This window comes from Bubalus kerabau, chromosome 10 (genome assembly GCF_029407905.1).
Source record: "Bubalus kerabau isolate K-KA32 ecotype Philippines breed swamp buffalo chromosome 10, PCC_UOA_SB_1v2, whole genome shotgun sequence".
NCBI lineage: Eukaryota > Metazoa > Chordata > Mammalia > Artiodactyla > Bovidae > Bubalus > Bubalus kerabau.
Window position 1 is genome coordinate 81,480,082 of NC_073633.1, and position 12,228 is coordinate 81,492,309.

Genomic DNA, 12,228 nt, shown 5'->3' on the forward strand with positions numbered 1-12,228 from the left:
ATACTCTGGAAAATTGTTTGGCAGTTGCTTATAAAACTAAATATGCAAATACCACACGACCCAGCTATTGTATTTTGGGGCCCTTATCCCAGAGAAATGAAAAATTATGTTCACACAAAAATCTGTACATGAATGTTCATAGCAACTTTACTTTTGATAGCTAAAAAACCGGAAGTTATCCAGGTATTTGTCAACAAGTGAATGGTTAAACAAACTGTGGTATATACATACCATAATCTCAGCAATAAAAAGGACCAAACTATTGATACAACAGCCTAAACAAATCTCCAGGAAATTATGCCGAGTGAAACAAGCCAATCTAAAAAGGTTGTATATGCATGATTCTATTTGCAAAACATTTAAAAAACAGCTTTATTGGTGTATAATTCATAGATTTATCCATTTAAAGTACACAGCTGAATGGTTTTCGGTACATTCATAGAGTTGTGTAGCCATACTGAACTTTTTTTTTACTTTTTAAATTGAGATATAATCCACACACTGTAAAATTCACCCTTTATAGTTAGTATACAATTCAGTTTTTAGTATATTCACAGTTGTGCAACCATCACCGTGATCTAATTCCAGAACATTTTCATTATCCCTTAAAGAAATCCCATACCCAATAGTAGTTACCTCCAACCCAGCCCTTGGCAACCACTAATCTGTTCTCTGTTTCTATGGATTTGCCTATCCTGGACATTTTATATAAAGGGAATCACATAATATGCTGTCTCTTGTGACTGGCTTTTTTTTCACTTAGCATAGTGTTTTCAAGGTTCATCTATGTTGGAGCATCAGTTAGTACTTCATTCCTTTTCATGGCTAAATAATATTCTACTATATGGATATACCATATTTTGCATATTTACTCATCAATGGATATTTGTGTTGTGTCTACTTTTTGGTTTTACAGAAAATGCTATAATGAACATTCATTTACAAGTTTTTATGTGAATATATTTCTAATTCTCTTGTGTTTCTACCTAGGAGTGTAACTGTTGAGTCACATGGTAATATGTTTAGCTTTTCAGTATATAACTTTTTTTTCCGGTATATAACATTTTTGAAATGACAGCATTTTAGAAATGGTGAAGAGATTAGTGGTTGCCAGGAGTTTGGATGGTAAGGAAGTGGATGTGCATATCAAATGGCAATCTTTGTGCTGTTAAAACTAATTGTTCAGTATTTTGACTGACTGTTTAGAACATAATACCCACAAACAAGTACAAGTAAAAGTGGGGAAACCTGAATAATACTGGTGGATTGTATTGCATCAATGTCAATATATAGGCTGTTACATTTACAGTTTTTCAAAATTTGGGAGAAACTGTGAAAAGTTTACAAAGAATATCTTTGTATTATTTCTTAAAACTGCAAATGAATCTATAATTATCTAAATAAAAAGTTCAACTAAAATTAATAATAACCGGTTCTCATGATTTTTTCTTTAGCTGCAAAATTTATATTGCCTCCATTCACCCCCTCCAGAACTGGTGCATTTACCAGGTTTATATTATTTGCCTTGTTACTACACTAAGGGAAGAAAAATATCTGCAAAAAACAGTCATATTGCCCTCACAAATAGAAGTTTCCTTGAAAATCAAATTAAAAATACTGGCAAAACACATTAATTTTATCTTAAATTTAAGACAGTAGGCCTTATTATACATATTATCAGTAATTTTTTTTTTTAAACAAATTGTTAGACTTTTTTTTTTCCTTGGATGAGCCTCACTGCTCTTGGGATCTTAGTTCTGAGACCAGGGATCTAACCCAGGCCTCCTGCAATGGAAGTGCCAACTCCTAACCACTGGATCACCAGGGAATTCCTGTTTAACTTTTATTACTACAGCAGCCTACCTAGCACTATGCAAGAGTTTTAGCTCAATATTGTATTCCCTAAACTAGACAATCCAATTACCAACTGAATTCTTTAATATTTATCCCTTCTGTATCTGCCTTTTTCTAAATATAGCTTTTTGCACCTGTTTCTCCATTATTGGACAGAAACACATGGTAATTATTTTTGTATGTCCCACAAAGAGATAATTATAACAGAAAGACTTAAATGTATGCATGAATAGAAAAATTGTCTCATCAAGACAACTGTGTTACTATAAAATTAAATAATAGGTTATTGGGAAAGGGAAAGATGACTCAAGCTGAAGGTATTCTATTGTAATCAATATACTTTTTTAAATTTTGTTTTTTATTTTATTTATTTTATTTTTTGAAGTTTTTTTTCTTTTCTTTTTCTTTTGGCTGTACAGCTTGTAATACTTTAGTTCCCTGACCAGGGACTGAACTCAGACCCTTGGCAGGAGAGTACGGAGTACTAACCACTGGACCACCAGGGAATTGTTTTTTTTTTTTTTTTTTTAAAAAAAGCTTGGAGTTAAATTGTCACTGATTTTTATTAAATTTAGAAAATGCCAATATGAGCTATGAAATACTTTTTCATGTATACAGTATCTAAAATCAATTCACAATGAGGCCATGTAGAACCTTTTAGAACCTTTGTAGACCTTGTAGAACCTTTGACAAACAAAAACTATGTATAGGTACCAAATGCTTTGTGTACATGTAAAAAATTGTTTTTAAGAAGTACTTGGAAATTCTATATGAATAGCTTACATATTTTCTTTAAATCTGTTTAAAGGTTCTTTATGAATTAGACATACACATGAACCCCTGGACACAGTGACCAAGTTAGGACACAGAAAACAGATGACCATCTACAAGTCCAGGAGAGAGGCCTCAGAAGAAACTAACCATCTTACCATGAAAAAAAAAAAAGTAATTATGCGAGGTGATGGATGTTATTAACCAACCTTATTGGGGTAATCATTTCACAACACATATGTATGTCAAATCACCATACTGCACATCTTAAATTTACACAATGTTATGTCAGTTACATGGCAATAAAGCTGGGGGAAACATTAAAAAGAAGAAGAAACTAGCCCTGTTGACATCTTATATTGGACTTCTCGCCTCCAGAATTATGAAAAAGTAAATTTCTGTTAACTAAGCCAGCCAGGCCATGGCACTTTATTACGGCAGCCCAAGCAAACCAATATAGAAACGACAGATAGCTACTTATTCAAAAGGCATTATTCAATGTCCCACAATATCAGCACTCAGAACATTTTACTTAAAGGTAACCATAGAGGCAATATGGACTCACAGCCACATTATGTTACCTTTAACAATGACAACAGCCTTGGGATTCCAATCTTGATTACCAATCTCTTGCAACAAATATTTTAGGGTACTGCTGCTGCTGCTGCTAAGTCACTTCAGTCGTGTCCAACTCTGTGTGACCCCATAGACGGCAGCCCACCAGGCTCCCCCGTCCCTGGGATTCTCCAGGCAAGAACACTGGAGTACTAGAGTTCAGCTAAAAAATTCCTACAAGTATCCTTTAGTTCATTGCAGGGTATCAAATGTATCAAAGTCAAGGTACTTCTTACAAATGTGGTTTCTTTTTCATCTGTTGATACTACTCAGATGTTTCATCAAGTATTTAATAAGATTAGTAGATATTTGCCATTTGGCACTTTACTGAAAGTGAGAACTCATCCTTACCTATTATCTTCCCAGGTGGCACAGTGGTAAAGAATCTGCCTGCCAGTTCAGGAGACATAAGAGACACAGGTTCAATCCCTGAGTTGGGAGGATACCCTGGAGTAGAAAATGGCACCCCACTCCAGTATTCTTGTCTGGGAAATTCCATGGACAGAGAAGCCTAGTGGTCTACAGCCCCTGGGGTCACAATGAGTCGGACACAACTGAGCATGCATACGCAGATTATTATTATGTACATTTTGAGCATGGCAGTTCCTACGTCATTCAGTAGTCACTCAAAAGCAGCAATATGTAACATCTCCAAAGGGATTTCTCTGGTAAAAGATAGATTTGGATCTACATTAGTGCCCCTCAGTGATAAAAGGGTTCGGTACTGAGGGAAAAAAAGCAAAACTGAGTTTAGATAATACTTGGAGACTTTTATCAGAATGTTTCGCTCCCTACAGAGGATATAACTTCCCATGGTGTTTTATTTTCAAGTAATCCATATACCTCAGCTAAAAGATTCTTGTTTTTCACCAACAAACCAGCAAGGTCAGGATGGACTGAATCAGCTGCCCTTTTGTTGCACTTGACTGGGTTCCTGGTGGGAACCATTTCAAGAGGTGGATTAAGACAAGCCTACAAAAAGAAATGTCAAATTAATCAGCTAAACATGCACCCTATAATAAAAACTGCACTGTTTTAGCTCACAAACTCAAATAAGTAACTCTAAAATACAACTTTAAAATATTCATTTTGAGGTGGTATCCTAACAAATGAAATAGGTCTCAAAAAGTAGGAAGTAACATGTTAACTTAAAAATCTACTTTACAAAAAAAAAAAGTCTACTTTACATTTCTCTAAAAATTCTTACCTAACAACTTATAATACCTGCCATGAGTAAATGCAGCACATCTAATAAACATAATTTCTGAGAGTATAGGAAAGAAAACATACACAAAATGTCAGAAAATTTTAATTCACACTTAATAAAGCCTTTACAGAGCCTTAAACTGTTATAAGGTCACTGGTGAAAGATTTACCAGTATTTGTTTTATTTTTATTATAAGTAAATTCCTATGCTTATATCTTATACAAATTTTTTTTTAATCTGATTTCAGTAAATCAACATCAATTTTGTGTTTCTTTCACTCTTTACTGAGAGTAAAAATTAGGGAGATTTATCTGTATTACAATATCTCCTCCCCTTACCAAAAGAGTATATATAATATTCTAAATTTAATTAGCATAACTGGTTAAGAACAAAGTTTATATGATTCAAATGAAACCAAGTAAAATATATTAATCTAAATCCCTAAAAAGTATATAAATGTATTACATGGTACTTATTGTATTAAAGGAACAAAATGCATTTTTCTAAAGTTATCAGTTTTTAAAATTTTATTCTTACCAAGATACTAGGAATGCAGATCTGAAAAAGAGAATACAAAATGACTATATTTAAATGTTTTTAAAAAATAAAGAGAACTTTTGAAAATATGACTAAGTCACAAGATACCACAAAGAATTAACATTGGAAAACATTTTGGAAAAACAACTTTTTGAAATAAAAAGAATAACTTTAATTTGAAAACTAAACGAACACATTGAAAAGCAAATCAGACACAGCTGAGGAACAAGTGAACTCAAATATGAAGGAAATTTTTGAGCATACAGGAACAAATAAATGGAGAAAGAGAGTTTAAGGCAGAGAGATTAAAATGAAAAGGTCTATCATATGTCTCTTTGGCGTCCAAGAAGGCTATATTCTATAGAATGATGAAGAGGCAATATTTGAAGAAATAATGCTTTGATCATTTTACAGAATTGTTGAAAGATACTAATCTAAGTGGTCCAGCAAGTGCCAAGAAAAGTAAATCAAAAAAATTTCTTTACCAACACACTCATAATGAAACTACAGAATATCAAAGGGATCTAAAAAACAGATAATAGAAAGGACATAATTACAAAGAAATAGCAATTAGACAGGTGAGCAACTTCTCAATAGCAACAGAAGTTGAGAAACAGCAAAATGACATCTGTAATATACTAATAAAAAATACATCATCCTTCACTGAGTATAAAAGGCACAGATTTTCACATCTCTGCAACTGGGCTGCATCTTAAACTTTCCACTAATTCCTATATGGCTTGGTTAGCCAAAAGCACACTTTCAAATTTCAAAATAGTGGCTAAGACAGGACTACTTGTTCAAATCAAAGATATAAGGTAAGTGCCAACCAGAATTTCTACTTAAATTATGTTCCAAGATTAAGAGTAAAATAAACACATTTTAGACAAAAATTGAATTTACCACCAACAGGCCCTTACTTAAGAGAATTTTAAAGAAAGAAAATGAACTCACAAAGTCTGAGATACAAGAAAGAAAAGTGAATAAAAAATAACAGTAAATATTATGTGAGCATAATTACACAAACATTAATTTTAAAACTGTGATTTATGGGGTTGAAAATAAAGAATAGAACCAGTGCAGGACAAAATAAAAGCATATAGACTGAGAGGATAAAAATAGTTTAAAGCATTATAATAAAATATTCAGATTTCTCAAGAGTAACCATAAAAACTGTTAACTTTGCTGATTATATATTTTAAAATCACTAATATACTATTAAAACAATAGTCATACAGCATATAACTCTTAAACTTGTAGAAAAAAAATAATGAGAAAAAAAGAAATAAATGCAATACAACAAAACAAAACAATCAGTTTTGTGTATGATAGGAGAGAAAAGGAAACAAGATAATAGGACAAGTAGATTATACATACGCTGATAGAAAGACATCCAAATAATCAATAATATCAATAAATGTAAACAGACTAAACTTTCCAGTTAAAAGCAAAGATTATCAATGTTACTTGAAAGAGCAAAAACTGAAAACAACCCACATTTCAAGAAAGATTTAATGGGTAATTTATGGTGTATTCATACAATAGAATCATTACTGAATGCACACAAAGTGACACAAATCTCATGAAGTGAAAGAAGTAACAAAAAGACAGAAATAGTATAATTACATTAAGTAAACTTTTAAACATAAAATTAATATTTATTAGGGATTCTTATATAAGTGCTAAAACTTGGAAGAAAAGCAAGAGAATGATTGACACAAAACTCATAATAGCCACTATTTTTAAGTGTAGGTAGGAATAAAGGGATTCAGTTAGTAAGGGGCAAAGAGGACGCTTCGAAGGTATTGGAGTGTTTTAAGATATTGGGTGGTGGGTTTATAGGTATTTGTTTTATTACCTAACCTGTGCATATACATTTTATAGTTCTTTCCTATGTATATTTTTTAAAAATCCATTCACAAAACAAAACTACATATTTTTAAAAGATGCCTCTATATCCAAAGACATACATCAAATGTATTAGATGAGACAGAAATGGAGATGGAGAAAAAGTAAAGCAAGAGGAGCCCTGTACAGAAAGATGATATTGTACCATGAACTAAGCATGATTAACTTGACAATGTACCTGAGATATAAAACAAAAGAGCAAATTGATTAAAATGTGCTAAGTTCTTAACATATCACAATATTGCTAAGATTTCAAACACCAATAAAAAAAAGAAAAAACAGTAACCATTATGTTTCATTAGGCTTTTAATTTATAAAAATAAGAAATATTCAACCTGCAATTAAGTTTTATAGACAAGTTCTTTCAAATTCTTTTCTTATTTCATAGTTTAGAAGAAATGAACAAGGAGGGATGCTGTATATGAAGCTCGCCGAAGCTTGCTTATGTAATAAAAAATTAAAATGTATAAAAATTGATATATTAATATAATTTGTATTGGAATTCTATGCAGGAATTATCATGCACAGACTAAATTCATATGAATAAAAAAAAACTTCTCTCAAAAACATAAATCTATTTTCAGGGCAGGAATAGAGACACAGACATAGAAAACAGATGCATGGACACTGGCAGGGCAGGGGATGAATTGAGAGATTGGGATTGACATGTGTCCACAGCCATGTATAAAGTAGATAGCTAGCGGGAACCTGCTGTATAGCAGTGAGCTAAGCTTGGGAGCTCTGTGTGGTGACTTAGATGAATGGGATGGCAGGAGCAGAAGGTGCGAGGAAGGTCCAAGACAGAGGGGATATATGAATATGTATAGCTGATTCACTTCATTATACAAAGAAACTAACACAGCATCATAAAGCAGCTATACTCCAATTTTTTTTAAAAGTCCATTAAACAAAAAAAAAAAGAAAGACTACCAAAAAACAAACAGAAAACACCCATATAAGGCTGAGCACCAAAGAATTGATGCTATTGAACTGTGGTGTTGCAGAAGACTCTTGAGAGTCCCTTGGACTATCAACCCTGAATATTCATTGGGAGGACTGATGCAAGCTGAAGCTCCAATACTTTAGTCACCTGATGCAAAGAGCTAACTCACTGGAAAAGACCCTAATGCTGGGAAAGATTGAAGGCAGGAGGACAAAAAGACATCAAAGGACGGCAGATGATGAGATGGTTGGATGGCATCACTAACTCAATGGACATGAGTTTGAGCAAGCTCTGGGAGATAGTGAAGGACAGGGAAGCCTAGCGTGCTACAGTCCATGGGATTGCAAAGAGTTGGACACAACTGAACAACTGAATAACAAAAAGACTGAGTGCAAATAGCAAGGTAGAAAGTTAGGTTTAGTAGAATATCATTAATGTAATTTTTTAAATGGCCAAAACAATATAAGAAGCATTCACATATATCTAAACATTAAAAACATGGACACAAAGGCTATACACTTACTTCAGAAATTATCTCTGAAAAGAAGAAGGAAAAAAAAAAAAAGGTCCAGGATGGTCCAGCAGTACTTTCACCTAGACTTGTAATGGTAGCTACCCTAACACCCTCATCTCTCACCACCCCAGACCCTGGATCCACTCACTTCCCTTCACCAAGATGACTAATGCTCAGCAGCAGAGGCCCCAGGACCTGCCCTAGAGCTAAGAGTGGCAAAGATTCTTACTGGCTGATGTCTGATTCTACTGTTAAATTTATTTATATTACCCACCCCAAGAGGGGCTTTCCAGGTGGTGCTAGTGTAGAACGCACTTGCCAATGCACAAGACATAAGAGATGCAGGTTCGATCCCTGAGTTGGGAAAATCCCTTGGAGAAGGGCATGGCAACCCACTCCAGTATTCTTGCCTGGAGAATCCCATGGATAGAGGAGCCTGGCATGCTACAGTCCATAGGGTGGCAAAGAGTTGGACACAACTGAAGTGACTCAGCATGCATGCATGCATGCAACCCAAGACTGGAGAAGGATGAGAGGTTACAAAATGGTCTTCAATTTTATGAGTGACGTTTTATTTTCTTAAAAGAACAACTAAAGCAAATTTGGAGGGAAATGTGTTAGTCTCTATACTTTTCCGTAGGGCTTCCCAGGTGGCACTGGTTTCCCACACAGCTCAGCTGGTAAAGAACCTGCCTGCAATGCGGGAGATCTTGGTTCGATCCCTGGGTTGGGAAGATCCCCTGGAGAAGGAAAAGGCTACGCACTCCAGTATTCTGGCCTGGAGAACTCCATGGACTGTATAGTCCCTGGGGTCTCAAACAGTCGGAGACGACTGAGCGACTTTGACTTCACTTCACTTCACTCCCAGGTGGCGCTAGTGATAAAGAATCTGCCTCCACCTGTCAATGAAGGAGCTGTAAGAAATGGGTTTGATCCTTGGGTTGGGAAGATCCCCTTGGAGTAGGATATGGCATGCTACTCCAGTATCCTTGCTGAGAGAATCCCATGGACAGAAGAGCGTGGTGGGCTACAGTCCATGGGATTGCAAAGAGTCATACACAACTGAGCAAACACACACACACAGTCCCAAAGAAAGCATACTATTTTTTTTTTTGAAAACATGCTATTTTTGAACTTACTTGTTGCAAACTCATTTTGTTTTATAATTGATTTAAAATAAAGTTCATAGTTAAATGAGGACATGCTGATAATAAGACAATTTTATTATTATAAACTTCATAATGTACCAATATTTAAATATATATTTTATGTTGTTAAAATTTGTAGAAAATGATAAAACAATTTTTTATATTCCCAGAAGTATTTATGAGCATTTATGCACTTGAAAGGAGTTAGAGATTGTAGAATAATGTCCTTCTTCATTGTATCAGTTACTTCTTTTCCCCATCTTCCTAGAGGTATAGTTGAAAATTAAAATTATATATAAAGTATGTGACAATGTTTTGATATTTGTATACATTGTGAAATAATCTTTACAATCAAGCTAATTAACATATCCATCACCTCACACAGTTACCATTTTCTTTTGTGATGAGAACATTTAAAATCTAAACTGTTGGCAGTTTCAAGTATACAATACAGTATTATTAATTATATATATATATAGTCACATCGCTGAACATTAGATCTCCAGAACTTATTTATCTTGCAAAAATAATGTCCCCTTTAACCAACATCTCCTCATTTCCTTTCCACCACCTCAGTAAATCACCATTCCACTCTCTGTTTCTGTAAGTTTGTTTTAGATTTTACGTATAAGTGAGATCATGTAGTATTAGTCTTTGTTCGGCTTATTTCACTAAGTAAGAATGTCTTGCAGGTTCATCTATGTTGTTGAAGATGGCAGGATTTCCTTTTTTTTAAAGGCTGAAGAATATTCTTCTAAAGAATACATGTATCACATTTTCTTTATTCATTCATCTGTTGACTTATTTACTTTTAATGTAATACATTTCCTTTCCTAGGGAAGAAACTAGGTTAATTATTCTCATTTAAAGACAATAGGGGATGGAAATAAACCAGTCCCCTAAGCCCCCATCCTTACCCCACAGCTCAGACTTCATCTCCTAGGAGTTACAAGCTAAAGAATAGATGGATCTGTCTAATGGTCTTAAAAATATCATCTGACCCAAGAGGGTATTTAATTTCCAGAAACAGTCTCATCAGGGTCCAGTCCTAATAATACAAGGCTGTATATCAAGGGGGTAATATGGGACAACAAAAAGGTGATGAGAGTCAGACCACTCAGTTCTGCCCTTAAATCTCTGTGGCCTCTTTCCAGTGTTCAGTTTGCTAATCTGCAAAATGATAGGGTTGGATCAAATTAACTCAGAGGCCCTTTATAGTCTATTTTTATATTGTTTTGGGACTGTGGGCCTTGGTGAAATATCAGAATCACCAAAAAGGCAAAAATAAGTAAAATTCACTTTGAGGTTCCATTAGATTCAGAAATTTCATTGCTCCTTGTTCTAGAGTTAAGTCAGGAACTGGAAGTGAGATCTTTGACTCATGTCTTGAGTCATGCATTGGAAGGGTGCTCCACAGGCAAGGGGGCAAACAGAACTGAATTTTCCTTTCTGCTAGCTCTTGCTTGTGCAAGAGGCTGTTTTACCGCTTCCTCCTGAGAACAGAAAAAATTAAATAAATGCCAGAGTACAACTCACCCCTGAGCTATTTTTCCGAGATGTGTAAGCTGATATATGTTTGACTTCCAACGGCTTAGCCTTGCGGGGTCCTTTGCTTTGGGCAGTAGCCAGCTTCCCTGGATTTGAGTGGTTTAAAAACTGGACAGGGCTTGACATGCTGGAGATAAAAGAAGCATGAACAAGATCTACTAATGGTGAACCAAGGTGCTTCCAAGAAGAGTTTTCATAGAGTAGTCAGGAAAAGATGCTGAGGTCTGGCCAGCATCCACAACAATGTCTCTGCTAAGGTTCCACGTCAGATCCTTGTAGTTTAGCCAGACCTCAGAAGAAGCTGCCCGCTGAACCTGTAGCTTGGAGATAAGACAGATCTAGTTTCTAAAGGCAGTATCAAAACAATGCTTAAATTACAACTGGTTGAAAATAGCCTGTTGATATACACAAATGCACTTATATCATACTTAAATGCTACTTGTGAATCGTATCTTTAGATACCTGACTTGCAAATTTCCTTCATTTTCAATTTCTGAGTCTATAGGAAATATAACTATATCCCTCAAGATTCAGTCAAAAGCTAGTGTCTAAAATGAGTTAATGTAACATGTGATAGCTCATAGTGCTCTTTCTGTCCCAGAGAAACATAGAATGTAACCTCACATTATGAATTTTATAAATTCAATTTCCTAAGAACTCAATACTGCCTTAAATCCATTTTCCCTACCCAGTTCAATTCATGTATTATCTTTCTTTCCAACAAGAGAAATAGAAGAAAGACACCTTCCAAATTATTATCCATATATTTTATTAAGCAATAAGATGGAGATTTCTTTTTTAAGATCAGAGAATGAACTCTAGTGGGGGGAATGTGGCATTTAGAAACTGTGCACCGAGAAGGCTGCATGCAAATAGGATATGAGTTTCCTTTGCTGGTGGTATCTCCCAGAAAATGGAACAGTTCCAGAACAAAAAATATCAGGAGGGTGTGAGCTGAAGAATATTGAGCTGAAAGTATGAAACCCTGGTTTTCTTTACTAACCCTGGAAATCTATTTTTAAATTCCTCTATTACTTATTCCACATTTATTAATACTGAAGACAATTATTAAAGAACAAATATCTCTAATGAAACTTTAGTCTCTTCCTCATTTTAATTATTCGATACTTAAAATCATTACTATATCAATTCCTTTTCTAAGAACCAAAGAATAGACTTAAAG

General features: G+C 34.5%; 1 protein-coding gene across 6 annotated transcripts in view; it reads right to left on the minus strand.

The window, feature by feature from the left end:
• The window catches only part of LOC129621657 (coiled-coil domain-containing protein 170-like), a 38,556-nt gene that overhangs the window by 19,593 nt on the left and 6,735 nt on the right, over positions 1–12,228 (minus strand). For 3 of the 6 annotated variants that reach the window (XM_055538335.1, XM_055538330.1, XM_055538331.1), the window contains 3 exons: positions 11,034–11,365; positions 4,985–5,005; positions 4,084–4,212 (listed from right to left, as the gene is read on the minus strand). In XM_055538335.1, the coding sequence (XP_055394310.1) occupies positions 4,084–4,212; positions 4,985–5,005; positions 11,034–11,171 (288 nt within the window). In that variant the 5' untranslated portion in view covers positions 11,172–11,365. The remainder of the gene's footprint in view (positions 1–4,083; positions 4,213–4,984; positions 5,006–11,033; positions 11,366–12,228) is intronic. The other 3 variants (XM_055538332.1, XM_055538333.1, XM_055538334.1) reach the window with 2 other exon arrangements.